At 36.9% G+C, this 23,970-nt stretch overlaps 1 protein-coding gene and 1 non-coding gene across 2 annotated transcripts; one reads left to right on the forward strand and one right to left on the reverse strand.

Moving 5' to 3' along the window:
- Nucleotides 1-5,894: 5,894 nt before the first annotated feature.
- LOC112774645 (small nucleolar RNA R71) lies at nt 5,895-6,002 on the reverse strand. Its single transcript, XR_003189120.1, has one exon. It is a non-coding gene; the product is annotated as a small nucleolar RNA R71 (small nucleolar RNA).
- Nucleotides 6,003-18,131: 12,129 nt separating this feature from the next.
- Nucleotides 18,132-23,865, forward strand: LOC112772115 (transmembrane E3 ubiquitin-protein ligase FLY2). Its single transcript, XM_072224718.1, has 14 exons — nt 18,132-18,715; nt 19,538-19,607; nt 20,111-20,238; nt 20,364-20,479; nt 20,674-20,734; nt 20,985-21,051; nt 21,139-21,216; nt 21,484-21,641; nt 21,727-21,786; nt 21,937-22,030; nt 22,222-22,389; nt 22,666-22,994; nt 23,178-23,294; nt 23,382-23,865. The coding sequence occupies exons 1-14, from the start codon at nt 18,575-18,577 to the stop codon at nt 23,481-23,483; spliced, it is 1,689 nt and encodes a 562-aa protein (XP_072080819.1). The 5' UTR covers nt 18,132-18,574; the 3' UTR covers nt 23,484-23,865.
- Nucleotides 23,866-23,970: the final 105 nt, after the last annotated feature.

The raw sequence follows: 23,970 nt of genomic DNA on the forward strand, positions 1-23,970 counted from the left end.
CAAACCGATCCAAATTAAACCGCTTATTGAATCCGATCCAAACCGAAAACCGATTAAAACCGCACTAATTTGGATTTGATTAGATTTTATTTTTTGCAAACCGCTGGATTGGATCAGATTTCGGATATACTTTTCATAACCGATCCAATCCAATCCAAACCGCACAATGTGTTATAAAATTATTATTTTATTATTATATTTACAATTATACTTATAACATGTTCAATTTGTTATACATTTTTCTATTATTCCTGTATTATTATTATTTAATAAATATTTTATATTCAAAATGTTATTTATTTATTTATTTTAACTAACCTATAATTTTATTTCTATTGTTATGTTATCGTTAGCTTTTTAAGATATTGTTAAGACTTGTTATGTCATTATTGATTATTTAAAATTTGATATTGAGACTTGTTATATGTATTTAATTTTTTTATTTAAAAAGCCACAAATCCAAACCGATCCAAACCTCTTGTAATCGGATCGGATTTCCAAAAAAAATTCATCCAATCCAAACCGCACCGCACATAAATTAAGCGTTCGGATCGGATGACTTTTTCCCTTAAAACCGAACCAAACTGCACCGCGAACACCCCTACCCGTAACGGCCAGGTCAGCGCCACGGAACCCACGTCATGGTTTTCCGTCAGGGCAAACAGAGACACTCTAACGGAGGGGTAAAAATGTCTGTTTTTCTGGGGGATCAGGGACATTAAAGTATTTTCCAATCTTCAGGGACGAAAATGTCTGCGGTAAAAAAGGTCAAGGACGTATTTGTCCTTTACTCTAAAAAAATGCCCCCGTTCCTTCTCCGTCATTGCAAGTTCTTGTTTAATTACCCCTTAAGAAATGCAGATCTCCTCGGTAAATTTTTGAAAAAAAATAACACAAAAAGATATAATATAATAATCATAAAATAATCAGTTCAATATAATTCAACACAATTTATAACATATTCGTTATGAAAAATAACATTTCAAAAGGAGAAAACATAAAAACATATTCCAATATAATAACATAACATAATTTTTTGGGACGATACTGAGCGACATAGTGACGGACTTGAGAGGCAGAGAAAGTGAATTAGAGAAAGAGGATCGAGGCTGAGAATGAGTCTGAAAGAAAAAGGAAGAATTCGAATTGGAGGTAGAAATTAGGATTACTAAATTAGGATAAATTAATAATTTTATTCCATGGGGCGGGGTACTCATGTCTGTGTCCCATTAAGGGTGGCAAACAGAAAAGCATGCCCTGTCTTGCCAAAAGTCTGCGATCTGGTGGGCTAGCCTTCCCCGCCCCGCCTAGTAAGGCGGTCTTAAATTTCTCCCCCGCCCTGTCTTATGGTAGGCTGGCGGGTTGGTGGGCTCTCTTTTTTTTATAAATTATTAAATATTAAAAAATATATATAATTTCACAATAATTTTAATAAATTTATAATTTCTAAAAATATAAAAAATTATAGTTATAAATATGTAATAAACATAATTATAAACTAAATTTTTTGAAACAAAATACTCAATATTGTCCAAAGCAAAACAAATATTGTCCAAAATATATAATTAAACATCTTTAAGTTTATAATCAATCAAACATAAAAACATAATCTAAAATAAAACTTAGAACATCTTCAATTATCATCTTCATCCTCTTGTAGATTAATAACACTCATAGAAATTTGTAAAAAAATGGTCTTGACAAAATAAAAAGTTGGCCCAACGGGAAAACCTGCACCGTCCCACCGAAACCCGCCAAAGCTCATGGATTAGGCGGTGCGGAGTAGGCGAGCTTTTTAAGTTTGTGATGAGCGGATAATTTATACGCTTTTTGGCATTGTTTTTAGTATGTTTTTAGTAGGATCTAGTTACTTTTAGGGATGTTTTTATTAGTTTTTATGTTAAATTCATATTTATGGACTTTACTATGAGTTTGTGTGTTTTTCTGTGATTTCAGGTATTTTCTGGCTGAAATTGAGGGACTTGAGCAAAAATCAGATTCAGAGGTTGAAGAAGGACTGCTGATGCTATTGGATTCTGACCTCCCTGCACTCAAAGTGGATTTTCTGGAGCTACAGAACTCAAAATGGCGCGCTTTCAATTGCGTTGGAAAGTAGACATCCAGAGCTTTCCAGAAATATATAATAGTCCATACTTTGGCCGAGTTTAGAAGACGCAAAAGGGCGTTGAACGCCAGTTCTATGCTGCAGTCTGGAGTTAAACGCCAGAAACACGTCACGAACCAGAGTTGAACGCCAGAAACACGTTACAACCTGGCGTTCAACTCCAGAAAGAGCCTCTGCACGTGTAACATTCAAGCTCAGCCCAAGCACACACCAAGTGGGCCCCAGAAGTGGATTTATGCATCAATTACTTACTTCTGTAAACCCTAGTAGCTAGTTTAGTATAAATAGGACTTTTTACTATTGTATTAGACATCTTTGATCAGTTTTATGCTATCTTAGACTCTCATGGGGCTGGCCATTCGGCCATGCCTGGACCATTATCACTTATGTATTTTCAAACGGTAGAGTTTCTGCACTCCATAGATTAAGGTGTGGAGGTCTGCTGTTCCTCATGAATTAATGCAAAGTACTACTGTTTTCTATTCAATTCAACTTATTCCGCTTCTAAGATATCCATTCGCACCCAAGAACATGATGAATGTGATTATTATGTGACGCTCATCATCATTCTCACTTATGAACGCGTGCCTGACAAACACTTCCGTTCTACATGCAACCAAGCTAGAATGAGTATCTCTTAGATATCTAATACAGGGGACCGAGTCCAAGTTATTAGTATCTTCGTGGTATAAGTTAGAACCCATGGATAGCCATTCCTGAGATCCGAAAAGTCTAAACCTTGTCTGTGGTATTCCGAGTAGGATCTGGGAAGGGATGGTTGTGACGATCTTCAAACTCGCGAGTGCTGGGCGTAGTGACAGACGCAAAAGGAGGGTGAATCCTATTCCAGTATGATCGAGAACCTCAAATGATTAGCCGTGCTGTGACAGAGCATTTGGACCTTTTTCACAAAAGGATGGGATGTAGCCATTGACAACGGTGATGCCCTTACAGAAAGCTTGCCATGGAAAGGAGTAAGACTGATTGGATGAAGACAGCGGAAAAGCAGAGAGTCAGAGGAACGAAAGCATCTCTATACGCTTATCTGAAATTCTCACCAATGATATACATAAGTATTTCTATCTTTATTTCCTGTTTATTTATTATTAATATTCAAAAACTCCATAACTACTTGATATCCGCCTGACTGAGATTTACAAGGTGACCATAGCTTGCTTCAAGCCGACAATCTCCGTGGGATCGACCCTTACTCACGTAAGGTTTTATTACTTGGACGACCCAATGCACTTGCTGGTTAGTTGTGCGAAGTTGTGAAGTTATGTCTGGACCATGGTATTGTGCACCAGTTTTTGGAGCCATTGCCAGGGAGAGAACAAACAACAAATTTTACAACCTCAGAGTAACAATTTCGCATACCAAGTTTTTGGCGCCGTTGCCAGGGATTGTTCGAGTTTGGACAACTGACGGTTCATCTTGTTGCTCAGATTAGGTAATTTTCTTTCTGTTTTATTTTCAAAAATTTTTCAAAAAAAAAATCTTTCAAAAATTTCTCACCTGTTTTCAAAAATTATTCTAAAATTTTTTTAAGAATGAATTCTAGTGTTTCATGAAGCATGTAAAGCCATGTCTAAATTCATTTGGACTGGGGCTTCCAACCCAACATTATCAAGAGCAAGCTAGTTGTTGCTAATCCACCTGCTGCTGTTCCTGATCCACCTGATTTACATGCTAAAGCTTGACTGGCTATTAAGCCATGTCTAACCCTCAGATTGGAGCTTTAGACTAAGAGTGCAAGATTCCTGGAATTCATATTAAAAATTTTGGAATCCTTACTTTTCTTTTTCACAAATAATTTTCGAAAAATACAAAAAAAAAAAATTATAAAATTATAAAAATAAAAAATATTTTGTGTTTCTTGTTTGAGTCTTGAGTCACTTTCAAGTTTGGTGTCAATTGCATTTTTTCTAAAAATTCTTTACATTTTTCAAAAATTCATGCATTCATCATGATCTTCAAGTTGTTCTTGGCCAGTCTTCTTGTTTGATCCTCATATTTTCTTGTTTTGTGTCTTTTCTTATTTTTCATATGCATTCTTGCATTCGTAGTGTCTATACATGAAAAATTTCTAAGTTTGGTGTCTTGCATGTTTTCTTTTCCTGAAAATTTTTCGAAAATATGTTCTTGATGTTCATCATGATCTTCAAAGTGTTCTTGGTGTTCATCTTGACATTCATAGCATTTGCTTGCATTCATTGTTTTGATCCATAATTTTCATGCATTGCATCATTTTTCATGTTTTTCTCTCTCATCTTTAAAAATTCAAAAATAAAAAAATATCTTTCCTTTTTTCTCTCATAAATTTCGAAAATTTGGATTGACTTTTTCAAAAATTTTTAAAATTCAATTGTTTCTTATGAGTCAAATCAAATTTTCAATTTAAAAATCTTATATTTTTCAAAATCTTTTTCAAAAATCAAATCTTTTTCATTTTTCTTATTTATTTTCGAAAATTTTAAAAATATTTTTCAAAATATTTTTCTTATTTTATCTCATAATTTTCGAAAATCACATCATCAATTAATGTTTTGATTCAAAAATTTCGAGTTTGTTACTTACTTGTTAAGAAAGATTCAAACTTTAAATTCTAGAATCATATCTTGTGATTTCTTGTGAGTCAAGTCATTAATTATGATTTTAAAAATCAAATTTTTTTCAAAACTAATTCTAATCATATCTTCCTATCATATCTTTTTTTTTAAAAAAAATCTTATCTTTTTCAAAAATTTGATTTTTAAATATCTTTTCTAACTTCTTATCTTCTTATCTTTTCAAAATTGATTTTCAAAATCTTTTTCAACTAACTAACTGACTTTTTGTTTGTTTCTTATCTTTTTCAAAACTACCTAACTAACTCTCTCTCTCTAATTTTCGAAAATATCTCCCTCTTTTTCAAAAATTTTTTTTAATTAACTAATTATTTCAAAATTCAATTTTAATTTATTTCTTCTTTTAATTTTCGAAAATCACTAACCATTTTTTCAAAAATAATTTTCGAAAATTCTCCCTCTCTCTCATATCCTTCTATTTATTTATTTATCTACTAACATCTCTTCCTCACTCACCAAAAATCCGAACCCCTTCTCTCTCTCTGAGTTCAGATTTTCTCTTCTTGTTTTCTTCTACTCTTCTTTTCTTCCACTCACCTAAGGGAACCTCTACACATGGGCAAAAAGGATCCCTATTATTATTATTTTTCTGTTCCCTCCTTTTTCATATGAGTAGGAGCAAGGACAAGAACATTCTTGTTGAAGCAGATCCAGAACCTAAAAGGACTTTGAAGAGGAAACTAAGAGAAGCTAAATTACAACAATCCAGCAAGCACCTTTCAGAAATTTTCGAACAGGAAGAGGAGATGGCAGCCGAAAATAATAATAATGCAAGGAGGATGCTTGGTGACTTTACTGCACCTAATTCCAATTTACATGGAAGAAGCATCTCCATCCCTACCATTGGAGCAAACAATTTTGAGCTTAAACCTCAATTAGTTTCTCTAATGCAACAAAATTGCAAGTTTTATGGACTTCCATCTGAAGATCCTTTTCAGTTCTTAACTGAATTCTTGCAGATCTGTGATACTGTTAAGACTAATGGAGTAGATCCTGAAGTCTACAGGCTCATGCTTTTCCCTTTTGCTGTGAGAGACAGAGCTAGAATATGGTTGGACTCTCAATCTAAGGATAGCCTGACTTCTTGGGATAAGCTGGTCAAGGCTTTCTTAGCCAAGTTCTTTCCTCCTCAAAAGCTGAGTAAGCTTAGAGTGGATGTTCAAACCTTCAGACAGAAAGAAGGTGAATCCCTCTATGAAGCTTGGGAGAGATACAAGGAACTGACCAAAAAGTGTCCTTCTGACATGCTTTCAGAATGGACCATCTTGAATATATTCTATGATGGTCTGTCTGAATTAGCTAAGATGTCATTGGATACTTCTGCAGGTGGATCCATTCACCTAAAGAAAATGCCTGCAGAAGCTCAAGAACTCATTGACATGGTTGCTAATAACCAGTTTATGTACACCTCTGAGAGGAATCTTGTGAGTAATGGGACGCCTCAGAAGAAGGGAGTTCTTGAAATTGATACTCTGAATGCCATATTGGCTCAGAATAAAATATTGACTCAGCAAGTCAATATGATTTCTCAGAGTCTAAATGAAATGCAAGCTGCATCCAACAGTACTCAAGAGGCATCTTCTGAAGAAGAAGCTTATGATCCTGAGAACCCTGCAATAGCAGAGGTGAATTATATAGGTGAACCATATGGAAACACCTATAATCCCTCATAGAGAAATCACCCAAATCTCTCATGGAAGGATCAACAAAAGCGTCAACAAGGCTTTAATAATAGTGGAAGAAACAGGTTTAGCAATAGCAAGCCTTTTCCATCATCCACTCAGCAACAGACAGAGAACTCTGAACAAAATACCTCTAATTTAGCAAACTTAGTCTCTGATCTATCTAAGGCCACTGTAAGTTTCATGAATGAAACAAGGTCCTCCATTAGAAATTTGGAGGCACAAGTGGGCCAGCTGAGTAAAAGGGTCACTGAAATCCCTCCTAGTACTCTCCCAAGCAATACAGAAGAAAATCCAAAAGGAGAGTGCAAGGCCATTGAATTGACCATCATGGCCGAACCCACAAGAGGAGAGAAGGACGTGAATCCCAAGGAGGAAGACCTCCTGGGACGTCCAGTGATCAATAAGGAGTTTCCCTTTGAGGAACTAAAGGACTCTGAGGCTCATCTAGAGACCATAGAGATTCCATTGAACCTCCTTACGCCCTTCATGAGCTCTGATGAGTATTCTTCTTCTGAAGAGAATGAGGATGTTATTGAAGAGCAAGTTGCCAAGTTCCTTGATGCAATCATGAAGCTGAATGCCAATTTATTTAGTAAAGAGACTTGGGGAGATGAACCTCCCTTGTTCACCAATGAACTAAATGCATTGGATCAACTGAGATTGCCTCAGAAGAAATAGGATCCTGGAAAGTTCCTAATACCTTGTACCATAGGCACCATGACCTTTGAGAAGGCTCTATGTGACCTTGGGTCAGGAATAAACCTCATGCCACTCTTTGTAATGGAGAAACTTGGAATCTTTGAGGTGCAAGCTGCTAAAATCTCATTAGAGATGGCAGACAACTCAAGAAAACAGGCTTATGGACAAGTAGAGGACGTGTTAGTAAAGGTTGAAGGCCTTTACATCCCTGCTGATTTCATAATCCTAGATACTGGGAAGGATGAGGATGAATCCATCATCCTTGGAAGACCCTTCCTAGCCACAGCAAGAGCTGTGATTGATGTTGACAGAGGTGAACTAGTTCTTCAATTGAATGAGGACTCCCTTGTGTTTAAAACTCACGGACATCCTTCTGTAAACATGGAAAAGAGGCACAGTAAGCTTCTCTCAAAACAGAGTCAACCAGAGCCCCCACAGTCAAACTCTAAGTTTGGTGTTGGGAGGCCACAACCAAACTCTAAGTTTGGTGTTGGGGAGTCTCAACAATGCTCTGAACATATGTGAGGCTCCATGAGAGCCCACTGTCAAGCTATTGACATTAAAGAAGCGCTTGTTGGGAGGCAACCCAATTTTTATTTAATTATATTTTTATTAGTTATTTCATGTTTTATTAGGTTCATGATCATGTGGAGTCACAAAAACAACTGAAAAAATTGAAGAAAAATCAAAAACAGCAAAAGAAAAATCACACCCTGGAGGAGGATCTTACTAGCGTTTAAACGCCAGTAAGGAGCATCTGGCGTTGAACGCCAGAAACAAGCAGCATCCTGGCGTTCAGACGCCAGAAATGCACAGTGAAGAAGAGCTGGCGCTGAATGCCAGAAACAAGCATCTGGCTGGCGTTCAACGCCAGAAATATGCTGCATCTGGGCGCTGAACGCCCAGAACAAGCATCAATTCGGCGTTTAAACGCCAGAATTACATGCAAAGGCATTTTACATGCCTAATGGGTGCAGGGATGCAAATCCTTGACACCTCAGGATCTGTGGACCCCCACAAGATCAACTCAGCATTTGTGGACCCCACAGGATCCCCACCTATCACCACTTCACCACTCTTTTCCATTACCATTGATGGCACCTAAGGCCGGAGAATCCTCTAGAAAAGGGAAAGGGAAGATAAAAGCTTCCACCTCCGAGTCATGGGAGATGGAAAGATTCATCTCCAAAGCTCATCAAGACCACTTCTATGATGTTATGGCCAAGAAGAAGGTGATCTCCGAGGTCCCTTTCAAGCTCAAGAGAAATGAGTATCCGGAGATCCGACATGAAATCCAAAGAAGAGGTTGGGAAGTTCTAACAAACCCCATCCAACAAGTCGGCATCCTAATGGTTCAAGAGTTCTATGCCAATGTATGGATCACTAGGAACCATGATCAAAGTAAGAACCCGAACCCAAAGAATTATCTCACCATGGTTCGGGGGAAATACTTAGATTTTAGTCCGGAAAATATGAGGTTGGCGTTTAACTTGCCTATGATGCAAGGAGATGCACGCCCCTACACTAGAAGGGTCAACTTTGATCAAAGGTTGAACCAAGTTCTCATGGACATATGTGTGGAAGGAGCTCAATGGAAGATTAACTCAAAAGGCAAACCGGTTCAACTTAGAAGACTGGACCTCAAGCCTGTGGCTAGAGGATGGTTGGAGTTCATCCAACGCTCCATCATCCCCACTAGCAACCGATCTGAAGTTACTGTGGATCGGGCCATCATGATTCATAGCATCATGATTGGTGAGGAGGTAGAAGTTCATGAAGTCATCTCCCTTGAACTCTACAAAATAGCCGAAAAGTCCTCTCCCTTGGCAAGGCTAGCTTTTCCTCATCTTATTTGCCATCTATGTTACTCAGCTGGAGCTTTCATAGAAGGAGACATTCCCATTGAGGAAGAGAAGCCCATCACTAAGAAAAGAATGGAGCAAACAAGAGAGCCCACTCATGGAGCTCAAGAAACACATGAGGAAGCTCATCATCAAGAAATCCCTGAGATACCTCAAGGGATGCACTTTCCTCCACAGAATTTTTGGGAGCAAATCAACACCTCCCTAGGAGAATTAAGTTCCAACATGGGACAATTAAGGGTGGAACATCAAGAGCACTCCATCATCCTTCATGAAATTTGAGAAGATCAAAAAGCAATGAGGGAGGAGCAACAAAGACAAGGAAGAGACATAGAAGAGCTCAAGGACATCATTGGTTCCTCAAGAAGGAAACGCCACCATCACTAAGGTGGATTCATTCCTTATTCTTAAATTCTCTGTTTTTCGTTTTCTTTATGTTAAGTGCTTATCCATGTTTGTGTCTTATTACATGATCATTAGTATTTAGTAACTATGTCTTAAAGTTATGAATGTCCTATGAATCCATCACCTCTCTTAAATGAAAAATGTTTTAATTCAAAAGAACAAGAAGTACATGAGTTTCGAATTTATCCTTGAACTTAGTTTAATTATATTGATGTGGTGACAATGCTTCTTGTTTTCTGAATGAATGCCTGAACAGTGCATATGTCTTTTGAAGTTGTTGTTTAAGAATGTTAAATATGTTGGCTCTTGAAAGAATGATGACAAGGAGACATGTTATTTGATAATCTAAAAAATCATAAAAATGATTCTTGAAGCAAGAAAAAGCAGTGAATACAAAGCTTGCAGAAAAAAAAAGAGAAAAAAAATTTAGCGAGAAAAAAATAGAAAAAGAAAAAGCAAGCAGAAAAAGCCAAAAGCTCTTAAAACCAAAAGGCAAGAGAAAAAAGCCAATAGCCCTTAAAACCAAAAGGCAAGGGTAAATAAAAAGGATCCCAAGACTTTGAGCATCAGTGGATAGGAGGGCCTAAAGGAATAAAATCCTGGCCTAAGCGGCTAAACCAAGCTGTCCCTAACCATGTGCTTGTGGCGTGAAGGTGTCAAGTGAAAACTTGAGACTGAGCGGTTAAAGTCAATGTCCAAAGCAAAAGAAGAGTGTGCTTAAGAACCCTGGACACCTCTAATTGGGGACTTTAGCAAAGCTGAGTCACAATCTGAAAAGGTTCACCCAATTATGTGTCTGTGGCATTTATGTATCCGGTGGTAATACTGGAAAACAAAGTGCTTAGGGCCACGGCCAAGACTCATAAAGTAGCTGTGTTCAAGAATCAACATACTGAACTAGGAGAATCAATAACACTATCTGAACTCTGAGTTCCTATAGATGTCAATCATTCTGAACCTCAATGGATAAAGTGAGATGCCAAAACTATTCAAGAGGCAAAAAGCTACAAGTCCCGCTCATCTTATTGGAGCTATGTTTCATTGATAGTTTGGAATTTATAGTATATTCTCTTCTTTTTATCCTATTTGATTTTCAGTTACTTGGGGACAAGCAACAACTTAAGTTTGGTGTTGTGATGAGCGGATAATTTATACGCTTTTTGGCATTGTTTTTAGTATGTTTTTAGTAGGATCTAGTTACTTTTAGGGATGTTTTTATTAGTTTTTATGTTAAATTCACATTTATAGACTTTACTATGAGTTTGTGTATTTTTTTGTGATTTCAGGTATTTTCTGGCTGAAATTGAGGGACTTGAGCAAAAATCAGATTCAGAGGTTGAAGAAGGACTGCTGATGCTGTTGGATTCTGACCTCCCTGCACTCAAAGTGGATTTTCTGGAGCTACAGAACTCAAAATGGCGCGCTTTCAATTGCGTTAGAAAGTAGACATCCAGAGCTTTCCAGCAATATATAATAGTCCATACTTTGGCCGAGTTTAGAAGACGCAAAAGGGCGTTGAACGCCAGTTCTATGCTGCAGTCTGGAGTTAAACGCCAGAAACACGTCACGAACCAGAGTTGAACGCCAGAAACACGTTACAACCTGGCGTTCAACTCCAGAAAGAGCCTCTGCACGTGTAACATTCAAGCTCAGCCCAAGCACACACCAAGTGGGCCCCAGAAGTGGATTTATGCATCAATTACTTACTTCTGTAAACCCTAGTAGCTAGTTTAGTATAAATAGGACTTTTTACTATTGTATTAGACATCTTTGATTAGTTTTATGCTATCTTAGACTCTCATGGGGCTGGCCATTCGGCCATTCCTGGACCATTATCACTTATGTATTTTCAAACGGTAGAGTTTCTGCACTCCATAGATTAAGGTGTGGAGGTCTGCTGTTCCTCATGAATTAATGCAAAGTACTACTATTTTCTATTCAATTCAACTTATTCCGCTTCTAAGATATCCATTCGCACCCAAGAACATGATGAATGTGATGATTATGTGACGCTCATCATCATTCTCACTTATGAACGCGTGCCTGACAAACACTTCCGTTCTACATGCAACCAAGCTAGAATGAGTATCTCTTAGATATCTAATACAGGGGACCGAGTCCGAGTTATTAGTATCTTCGTGGTATAAGTTAGAACCCATGGATGGCCATTCCTAAGATCTGGAAAGTCTAAATCTTGTCTGTGATATTCCGAGTAGGATCTGGGAAGGGATGGTTGTGACGATCTTCAAACTCGCGAGTGCTGGGCGTAATGACAGACGCAAAAGGAGGGTGAATCCTATTCCAGTATGATCGAGAACCTCAGATGATTAGCCGTGCCATGACAGAGCATTTGGACCTTTTTCACAAGAGGATGGGATGTAGCCATTGACAACGGTGATGCCCTTACAGAAAGCTTGCCATGGAAAGGAGTAAGACTGATTGGATGAAGACAGCGGAAAAGCAGAGAGTCAGAGGAACGAAAGCATCTCTATACGCTTATCTGAAATTCTCACCAATGATATACATAAGTATTTCTATCTTTATTTCCTGTTTATTTATTATTAATAGTCGAAAACTCCATAACTACTTGATATCCGCCTGACTGAGATTTACAAGGTGACCATAGCTTGCTTCAAGCCGACAATCTCCGTGGGATCGACCCTTACTCACGTAAGGTTTTATTACTTGGACGACCCAGTGCACTTGCTGGTTAGTTGTGCGAAGTTGTGAAGTTATGTCTGGACCATGGTATTGTGCACCAGTTTTTGGAGCCATTGCCAGGGAGAGAACGAACAACAAATTTTACAACCTCAGAGTAACAATTTCGCATACCAGTTTGGCAGTCTCAAATTTTTAGTCCAACCCTCCTTTATGTCGGGTTATACGAGTCACTTCGACGGATTTTGGCCCATTTGCACCCCAAGTTCCCATCCATTTTCGGGTGGCAGGTCGTGAGAATTTCATGAGTCCCAATCTAGCCCCAAAATACCAGTAATCCCTGCAAATACCTTTTTTGGCTGTTTTTATGATCATTCCTATTACTAGCATTCATTGGTTTGTGATGTGGAGTTATTCTAGCCACTCAATAAATTCTCAGATAATCAATGTTTAGCTAGGTTATATCATTTTTATACAGTCACATGTATCCTTGAGAAAGCTTTAACTTTTTATTTTTTATTGAATAAATTACCATTTGTACCCATAAAGGATACAGATGATGACAAATGTACCCATATAAGAATAAAACAACAATTATAACCACGAAAGATGGCTTCCGTGTGCCAAGAGTACCCGGACGTTGGTTACACAATTGGTCTATTGGGGTATTCTTGGCACACGGAAGCTATCTTCCGTGGGTACAATTGTCGTTTTATTCTTATATGGATACATTTGTCAGCGTTTGTATCTTTCATGGATACAAATGGTAATTTATTCTTTTTTATTAGCTATCTTTTTATCTACTTTGCACTGGATCTTTCTCATTGCCATCCTTCCAAGCTGCTCCAACTATCTGCAATATGCGTCTATCCTCTCTCTTCTTTTTAAGTTTCAAACTTTGTTGCATACAATTAGCTAGCTCAATTTTCCACCCTGATGACCCTCTGTTATTCTCCACCATCTTCCCTCCTTCTTCTTCGCCGTCGTTTGCTAATTTAACATAATATATATCTCCACTTTCTGCTTTATAGTCTTGCTTGTATTTCTCTTTCTTTCTTCTTTCATTGTTCTCACTCAACTTCTCCTTGTTGTTCCTATAATTCCAACGTGTGTGTATCAGCTCATAATCATTATATAATGCTGGAGTTATTTTTTAAGCATGCACTTCTCTATTGCTGCCATTTGTCTAGTTGTTGTGAATCACTACTTCATATTCTGTTATCCTTGGGATGTGGACTTCATAGCTTGATTCAAATATGTGATGTTCCTTTTGATCTAGATTCTTTCTTTCTCTTTGAGTTAACTCTTTCCTGATCTAATTAGTTGGATCTTCAATGTTGGGCTCTTTTTCAGCCTGCTTGCTTAGTTGAACATGAGTTGTTTCTCTATTGGGCCTTTTGTCAATATTTAACCCAAATCTTACCCTCTATTGGAACTCTCCTTCAGCTTCTTGTTGGGCTGGTCTTTCTATTCCCTTATTATTTTCCCTGGTCTCCCTTGCTGAACTATCTATTATATAGACTGCCCTTAATTCCTCTAGGTTAGTATTCATTCTCTGAAAATTTGGGATATTCTGTGTTTTCTTTACTTGCCCCTCTGCTCTTTCTCTCTCATTCTCTTCCACAAATTGATTTTTCAAGAAATCTTCTTCCTTTAATTCATACTGCAAATTCTGCTCATCTTTGATCATACTTTTTTCAGTATCTTGTTTGTCCTCACTCCCTCTTCTCATGCTTTGTTGTTCACATGCTATTTCTTCTACATCTTGCTCTTTTCATCCTCCTTGTCTTGAGCTACCAGCACCCATGGATGTAGTAGATTGAACCTTGCTAACTTCTAAATCTGCTGAGTATCTAAGCTTTGTCAGATCCCAAACCACCATTGCTGTTAGGTTTTTGTAGCTTTTTTTTTTTCATGTCCAATGATGCCACAGTCATATTGAAAATATACCTATAGGTTTAACGATTTGTCTCTTGCTAACCAAAATCCTGTTGGAAGAGCCTTCGTTATATTGATGCCTATTCTGATTCTCAAGAAAAATCTCCTAAGAACTCCATCCACCTTTGGGTTTTCTACTTCAGCAACAACTCCGAACATGTTCCCAATATAAATGGTCGTTTCCTTGCTCATGTAGTCAACAAGAATACCATGAACTTGAACCCAAAATTTCGTAAAATCATGATTAACTTCAAACACAGATTCACCTTCTGTCCAAAGCTAAAGATTAATCAGATTGTCTCTCACATTCCACGATCCATTCTGAAGTATTTGCAGCCCTTTTTTTCCTGTCTTTGAAGCTGAAAAGTATCTTCTTTAATCCTATCTCAGTGACAGCTACACCTGGTGGATTGCCCCACATTCCCAATAAAGCATTCCTGCATGCCTTATAACTTATCACTTTATTAGAGATAACTTTTTCCACTATGTTGAGACAATCGACTTTGAATTCTAGCTCCCCTAGTTTGTTGAGACTGATAACTTTTCCTTCTATAGAGTCTATGTCTAACTTTACCTTCACTTGCTATTGCTTATCTCTTGCATGTTCTATGTCTGTGTCTTGCTATTGGTATGGAAGTCTATGTAAGAGTATGAGCTTAGTTCGGGTTATGAGATCAGTTCGGATTATAAGACTAGTTAGGTTGTTAGTAATACTAAAGATAAGTGATTGTTAAAGTAGTTAGATTATTGGTATAAATGAGGATTGGTGATAACTCCATATTAGAGAAGAACCTGATATTCAATAAGAACTCTCCTATTGAGAGAGAATTTTCTCTTATTGAAAATTTTCTCTTAGACCATGAACTTCAACCTAAAATGCTAATTTTAGGTTGGCAAGGTTTCTTCCAAATGTTTTGATTCCTTAAGAGTTAATATTCAAAATCGTCCCTGAAAGATACCTCGATCTCCATTTCAGTCTCCAAAAGAAAAAGTTAACCAAAACAATCCCCGAAAGATATGCGAGTTATTCAAGTTCGTCCTTCCGTCATCTCCTTCGATGATTTGGCTAACGTTCGCTGACGTGTGATGTTAACTGCCACCGTGGCAGATGCCTACGTGTGCCCTGCTATTGCTGACAAGGTAACTATGTTAAAACAGTTCAAATCAATCCCTTAGTGTTTGAACCTTAATCCTAAATTCGACGATAAATAAGTCGCGTTCAACAACCAGAGGACCATATGCCTGGGTAGACCTTGAAATTGTTGGTTTGCAGTGAGGATGGAGGCAGGAAATGGAGGTCGTAGTGGTGGTGTGTCATTTCCGTCGAACGGCAGTAATGGTTCCAGCGCTTCAATGCGAACCAGGAGAAAAACTCATGGGGAATCATGTTTCTGTGGGTTGAAGGATGTGATAAAAAAATCTGGGACAACAGAGAACTCAGATAGACTATTCCATGAATGTCCAAGGTACCGGGTGAGTGTTGTGGAAAAAGCTAAAGGTTTTCCATCTTGTTTTCTGTTGTTGGGTATTTTTCAATTTTTTGTTTTCTGATTTTTGAATTTGCAGAAGGGCAGTCACTGCAATTACTTTAAGTGGGTCGATGATGATGACTATCAAGGGGTGACTGAAGGTGGAACAAAGAAAGATTATCAGACTGATTTGCAGGTTGAAAGTGACTATGATGAATGGAGGTTGAAGGTGGCATGGAGACTGGGCAGCTTGGAAGCTGAAGTTAAAGCATTGAAACTGCTAATAATTTTCATGTTTGTGGTAGTTGTCATTAATGTGATCCTTTGTTGTTTGTTATGTAGTTCCAAGTAAACTAAATTCTGTTGATATGTCATGGTGTAATAAATTGAATGGCTTGAATGAGAATAGATGTTTCCATTTGGTTTTTTAAGATTAAGACCAAACTATCCATCAAATGTTCCAAACTAATTAGAATCACTGTTACAGTAAGATATATTAAGCCATGAATAGAATCAGTAATCGAAGTACTCTTAAGCCTTGTGTTGCCACAGAAGGCTAAATGTCACATTGTCTTAAGGATAAATACCATAGCAAATTCATAAGGTTTTACATGAGGATACAAAGATGAAAAGAAGGCTAGACCAAAATAAAAAGGCAGAATACAACTTTCAATTACACAGATAACCACAATGTTTATAATGGAACTTCAATTGCCTTGTGCAAAAAACATAAAGTACCCCCACACAGAAAAAAGGGCTTCATTGTTGGTTTGTTAGGCTGTAAGGTTGGTCTATTGGGCTGAGAGGTTTGCTTCTTGGACTGAGGAACCATTGTTGTGGGCATCTTGGCAGGTTGAGAACTACACTTCTTAGCTTGGGAAGATTTCTTCTGTTTCAAGCTTTTTGCTTCGACATTCACTAGATCCTCCTCCATGTTGTCTACTATACAAGGCTGTGAAATACAATTCTCAAGGTAGAGATTGATTACATATTGGTTTCTCCTACAATCCTTGCACATTGCAAGTAAGTCTGCATCTGTGACTAACCTTCTTAACCCGGATGAAAGAGGAACTCCAGGATCTTTTCACCAACAGTTTCCAGCTTCAATGTAACCTAACTCCTTATAGTAACCCCTTACAAAGAACACATCAAGCGTGTACATCCATCAACACCTCTGTATTATCAGGTTCATATATCATGTCTCCTTCCACATTCCTTTAAACAATCCACTATGGTGAAACATAAAAGTCATCGGAGGACCTTCCATCTACAATAACAAAAACGAAAATACCCTTAGCCCACAGATTGTCACTAGCTATTCTCAATCATAAGAAAACAAATCCTAACCCCAAAATGAACATGCAACAACGAAAAAGAACCATCATTAAAATGAAACACCCATAACCAAAAATTATCATAATGGCAGTCAAAGTAAAGTATTCTGACACACTCAAAATCTTCAAGAACAGTCACACAAACCCTTAGCCACCCCAAACTCCTGCCTTAAATCAGAGGAAAACATACAGCACACCACTAGGAAGACATCATGCCACAAAATGACTCAAAAAACATGAAAAAGCTTTCAGCCTTACCTCTAACCGTCGTGATTGCTTCTTCTGCAATCAATGTTGCTCCAAGAGACGATGAACTCTGTTTTCAGTAGCGATACCTAGTCTGCTTTAATCGTCAACCAACACTAACAAAGGTTGATGGCGTGGTTCAAATGCAAGGTGAAACGCTTAGGGCATAGCTTGAGGGAGACAAAACATTTTGGAGCCAAACATAGAGAGATAGTTGTTATGAGATGTGGTGAGACTTTGCAACATTTTGAATCTCTTCTGCACACAAAACGACGACGCATCAGGGCTAGGAGGGCATTCAATCAAAACTGCATCGTTTTCCTTGTCTGCCACGGTGGCAGTTAACGTCACACGTCAGCGAACGTTAGTTAACTCAGCGAAGGAGATGACGGAAGGACGAACGTGAATAACTCGCATATCTTTGGGGGACTATTTTGATTAACTTTATCTTTCAGATGGAGATCGAGGTATCTTTCAAAGATGATTTTGACTATTAACTCTATTTCTTAATTGGTACAAACATCTTGGACCAATTTCAGCTGCTTTTTTGACAAGGTTATTATTACTATATCTTTATTTTATATTTTTTTTTGGACCAAGATGAGTACACACCGTTACAATGGTGGGCTTCAATATGTGGGCCTTTTTATGAAAATTTGACTTAGGAATTACTTTTGCTAACATTTTTTTTTTTTGACTTTTTTGCTAGCGTTTCTTACGAAAAACAGTTTACTAGTTACTTACGAAAGTCTTTAGATGTGAAAACTTGTTCAGACCAAAAACGGTGAAAATAACTGTGCAATCAGATACTGACAAAAACTCCTGACAAACAAAAAAAAAAAGATTTTTCTGACAAAAAATCGCAGGGAGCATTCAGAATTTCAGATATACATATATTCAGGTAATAAAACTACCTAAAAAAAAACTTTCTCAATATATTAAGGCCATGATTATAAAATTTGCAATAGTATCAGTAAAAATGTAATTATGTAACACAAAAATGAATTTGATTAGTAGGAGTAATAAACTGTGCAAAGAAACAAGTAATAATAATATTAAATTAAATTAAATTAATAATAGCGTGGAGTGAACCTCCGTTTACCAAAAACCACAACACATCGAACTCGTCAACAACCTATGCCGCAACAAACATTACAACAAAATTCCCGTAATCTTTCGCTTTCACTTCTAATTTGATTATTGATTTGTACAACGTAAGCTTCGCATTCTCTTTCAAAAACTAAGCTTGTCTAAAGCACCCTTGTTTGTTGTTTGCTTCCAAATTTTGCATTCTTTGGTCACCAATTGAGTAGTTAATCTTTCATTTTCTTCTATCTGATCAACGTTGGGTTCTACCCCTTTTGACTCCTCTTCAAGCAACCCCCTTTCTATTGATTTTTTTGTTCCTTAAGTTAATTACTATGTTGAGTACTGGGTTATTCCCTTTGATTCGCTCTAATCAGCTTCAGCTCAGAACTGGGTCGTTGAATTTGAGTTGAAAAGCTTCTCTTTTCGACATCTCGGGAATGAGATTTGACATGGTTCCCAGTGAAAGATTCAAGCTTTGTATAAGAATTGCATTTGGGTGGTGGATTTTTCTACTGTTTCTTCCCTCTGTGACTGGTCTCAGACCCTTACGGGAAAGAACTCGTTCTTGGGGCGATGAGGTTTGCTTCTATCTTGATTCTTGAATGTCTGGAAAATTTGAGGATGTATATTGTAAATTTTACCCAAAAAAGTTGTCTTTTAGTTTTTAGTGTTGATCATTTACTGTCAAGCTGTGAGGGGTTGCTATAGCTGCTATTCTGCTGTTTGAAAGTAGAAACTAGAAATAAATTCATAGTGTAGTGTTCTTGCAATAATGATGCTGTAAATATGGAACCATGTGGTTTAAGGAAGATGATAAAGGTATTTGAACATATTGTAAGTAGTGCTAAAGTAGTGCATAATTTATTTAGTGAGAGAATTCAACAAACTTATACATTCCACACTTTACTTATAATTGGAGGGCATTGCTATAATACATGGCTAGTTTTATGCTCAATTTCCATGGATTATTGTAGAATGCTCTTTTAACAATCAGCAATCATAACTGTCAACGGGCATTTGCAGGGTTATTTCTTTTTGTCCAAACATTTCTTTGCTTCCGAAGTGTTGCAGTTTCAAACATTTTTAGAACCTGTGGTAGAAGTAGCTGAAAAACATTGTGCCGTCTAATTGAAAACAAACTAGATCATTTGCAAATAAGTTTATAGAAAAATGTACATGACTTTGTCATGTGGTTTTTACTGATTTGTTAGTAGTAATTAGTAACATCCAAGGACATGATCACAGACCATAGCTTTTTGACTTTATTGATATTTAACTTCCCTAAACACTGGATTATCATTAGAAATTATTTTACTTGATAAATTGTGATTTATGTGATTGAGGCAAAATCTTAATGGAGAAGAACTCAACAAATTTCATTTTCTTATTGCTTCTCCCAGTGGCTTACAAGAAAAGATGAGACTGATAGTGGTCCATTTTCACAATGGAACATAACTGGAACTTATAGAGGTTTGTATTCTTTAAGAAGCTTGAGTCAATTTTTTTTTTTTTCGTGTTCGTAGCTTGCTGTTGTCTTGAGGTTGCGGTTTGGTCTGCTGTTCTAAAGTTTAATATGTCCATTTGTATAGTTGAAGTACTGCTTTTAGGAGACAGTTTGACCTTTTTTAACGAGTTGACACTTTCATGGAGTAGAATGTTTTCTTTGAAGACAAAACGGTCTAAATGCTAATCATAAGCTTCTTATCTTTTGGCTTAAGTTACTTTAAATACATTTTTTACTAACTATTCTCGGGCAGATAATATATGGGAAAGGGGGGCAGCACCTAGGTATAGGCTAAGATGTTTCCATGAATTATCAAAATGAACTTATGGCATTTGGACAGATCATGTAATTTAAAAAGGTTTTGTTCTTCACTTCGAATAGTGTGAGTTATAATACTTGGTTCATTTACAACGGTGTGTTTGTTTGTAAAGTCTGAGACTGTTTTTGTATATTGACCTCGTTAATGCAGGGAGTTGGAAGTTTTCAGATGCCGCAAATGGCTCTTCCAGATTTCCAGACATCAGAAAAACAACTGGTAATTCTGTAATTGAATTAGTTAGTACACCAACGAAGATAACTGGAGTACATTACGTTCAGGTGAGAATTGAAATATACATTTCACAGAAATTCAGCTATCGTAACTCATATAGCTTCTTAATTGTTCTATCATGTGCCATATACCGAATAGCTAATTAACAAACATATTCATGCTTTTTCCTCAGGGGGTTATTATATTCCATGATGTGTTTGACAATGAATATAATGTTGGTGGTGCCCAGATCAGAGTGGAAGGTGTATATATATGGCCTTTTAGACAGCTTCGAATGGTAGCCAACAGGTGATTTTCATAATATAAATGTCTACTCAAGTTTACATATTAATCGTGCAAGTTGGCGAATGTTATCATGCTTGTTTATATTTAGAATTTCACCTTGAATATGTTCTTTAATGCTCTGTTGTATTTGCAAAGAAATGCCTAAAATGTCCTTACTCTTTTGAATATGCTCAAGAGTTTCTTTCCTACTATTGCAGTGGAAAAGAGGGAGAATTGAATCAGGATGGAGATTATATTTTATCCAATCCATACCATCTGGTAACCATCATTTTTTTATGTATCCTTGATGTTTACATTTTGTATATTTTTTGTAGAATACCTCCTCCCCCCCCCCTTGTAGCTTTAAATATTTTCTCTTATTAACTAGTAGATCACTATGGAGAATTTCTTACACTCCAAGTTCCTTGTACTTTCCTTCTCTTCATCTTAACAAATTTTCTCTTTTATTTATTTATTTTTAAAAAAGTGAGCATCCAAAGTAATTATCTGCTACATGTATTATACACAGCTTGGAGTTTTCTCATCTCAGGTACTGCAAGATTCTTCCCGAGATAAGATGTGGAGAAAGAAACATTGTAATTTATCTCCCATACTAATACACTGAAGGAATTTCCCATAATTTTGTGGTATTATTGACTTGCTATTCTTTTTCTCTGCTGCAGCTCCAATGCATGACATGGAGAAACATTGTAATATTGAAATTGCTGCACAGCTTTCACGCTTACCATCAACCAAAAATGGTACTTTCCCCGGCATTTCAATACTTATTGACTTCCTCACAATAAAAATATTTAACATTAATATCTTCCTTTTGGTGCTCTTCCATTCTAATATAACCAATTCCGGATATTACATGTTCAGTAGGAAAAGAATTGTTTGTACATTGCACAATGAGTTTTCCTCATTTTGTTTTTATCCATTGAGATCATTCTTTTTATTGATAATGATTATATTTTTGTATATTTTTTACCGGATGATTTACCATGTGCTTATATTATTTCCTATAGAAGGAGAACATGATCGTTTTCACCTCGAAGGTTTGATGGAGAGTCCCTCCACGGATGATGATGGGGACTGTTTCTCACCTTTACTGTTAAATACAACTTCTGTCAACATTGAGGTGTACTATAACAAAGCAGTGAACTATACCTTGATGGTTACTTTTGTATCCTTCAATCATGGATATTCTTACAGCATTATTATTTGTTGTTGTTCATAACCCTGTTAGTTCCTTAACGTACATATATCAGGTTTCTTTCTTGCAAGTTCTTCTACTGATTCGTCAAATGGAGCATAGCAGCACTCAATCTGTAAGAATTTACTTTTATTTGAGATTTCATATGCCATGGATTTATAAAATGGAATTAATATGTAAATCTTCAATTTGGATGTATGTATCAGATACTATTTATTTCGTGATTTCATAGTAATCTGTGAATATGATTTTGATATTTCCGCAGGGAGCTGCTAAGGTTTCAATATTGTTAATTGGCCAGCAGGCGATAATGGATGCTTATCTTTGCCTTTTACATCTGACTGCAGGAATACTAGTTGGTAAAATTGAGATTTCACAACTTGAAACTGATGAATGAGAATGACCCACAAAATGCAGTGTTATGTTTTTATTGATTTTTATATGCTATTACCATTGTTGCAATAGAGCGGACTTGAGTCATTGATTATCTTATTTTGTAGTATTTATCAGATTCTCATTTTAATAATTATAGCTGCTGCCTGAAATGCAGAATCCTTGTTTAATGCTTTTGCAACTGCTGCATTTTTCAAGTTCGTCGTCTTTTCAATATTTGAGATGAGATATCTCCTCACCATCTGGAAGGCAAATAGGCCTTTGAGTAGCGGAGAAGGTTGGGAGGCAATGAGGCGCGAACTTTCCGTCTTATATAGCCGTTTCTGTAAGTATTCATTTAGAATGAAACGTTTGAGAACTGCTAGGAGATCATCAGAATTTATTGTTTTTGGTCATCACTTAGCCATCAACTCAATTCTTTTAGTCTAGTAATCCAACAACATATTTTATTTCATACTTTTAAATATTGATGACTAACTGATGGCCAAAAACAATAAATTATGATAGCCTTCTAGCATTGCTCGTGAAGAAATAGTGCCTGCATGATAAAGAATTCATTGTATGATGTGGCCGGATTTTAATGGTTTCACTTTCTCTGCAGATGGAATCCTGTTAGGAGGCATTCTCCTCATGTACGAGTTCCATCACCATTTGAGACCTATTCTTCTTCTTATATACTCCTTTTGGATACCTCAGATAATCACCAACGTTATCCGTGACTCGCGCAAGCCGCTGCATCCTCATTATATCCTTGGGATATCTGTTACTCGCTTAGCAATCCCGCTATATGTTTTTGGTTGCCCAAACAACTTCATGCGCATACAGCCGGACAAGAGCTGGTGTGTTTCGTTGGCTGCATTTATTGGCCTTCAAGCTTCAGTTCTTCTTCTTCAGCATTATCTCGGCTCACGGTGGTTCATCCCTCGCCAGGTTAGGCCAACTGTCTTCTTGTTGCTTTATGACCACTTACACATTCAGATGATTTCATCAAATTCTTCTGATCATGAGCACGACTCTGCGGCGAAGATGGCAATATCCAAACTCTCACTATTGTGATCTGTGGAACACTTGCATGAATCTTTTCTCTATCTTTGTTTCTTTCATGATTCGCAGATACTACCTGAGAAGTACAGCTATTATAGGAGGTTTAATCAAGATCCAAGACACGCTATGGATTGTGTTATTTGCATGACATCCATTGATCTTAATCAACGGTCTAATGATTGCATGGTATGTCAATATAAACTTAAACCTTTGTTAAACTCGAATTAAGAACTACAATCTGGATTTAAGCCTAATGTGCAGACTATTACACAGGTGACACCTTGTGATCATTTCTTTCACTCTGGTTGTCTGCAAAGATGGATGGACATAAAGATGGAGTGCCCAACTTGCCGGCGCTCGCTACCGCCTGCATAAAGTGATTTTTCGTGGCTTATTTCAATAGGACCAACAACTGACCCTGTTCAACTTGATAGATACTTCTGGAGTTCTGGTAACATGCTTAGGCCGTAGTTACATCCAACTTCTTTACATTGTTTTGCTTTCAATATTAGGTGGCAGAAGTGAAGGTTTATTAAGTTTTATTTTTGTTACACCAACACCCCATGTGAGCTAACTACGATTGCCTCACATGGGTTTTATGTTAACCCTTTCTTTTTCTTATAGAAATTTTGTAACTTGATTTTTCCACCATATTCCAGATGCTGTGAGTATGGTTTATGTAAAGAAAAATGTTAAGCTACCAACATTTTATTAGATCAAATGCAAAATAAATCCAAAAAAGGTATTAATCTTCTAACGTTTTTCTTTAAGGTGCAAAAGAAAAGACAAAATTGTAATTTTACCTTTTAACACGAAATGTAATCTTTATTCTTTTTGTCATTTGTGATTCCCATTCTAACTT

The sequence above is a fragment of the Arachis hypogaea genome, chromosome 18 (assembly GCF_003086295.3).
Source record: "Arachis hypogaea cultivar Tifrunner chromosome 18, arahy.Tifrunner.gnm2.J5K5, whole genome shotgun sequence".
NCBI classification, from domain to species: Eukaryota; Viridiplantae; Streptophyta; class Magnoliopsida; order Fabales; family Fabaceae; genus Arachis; species Arachis hypogaea.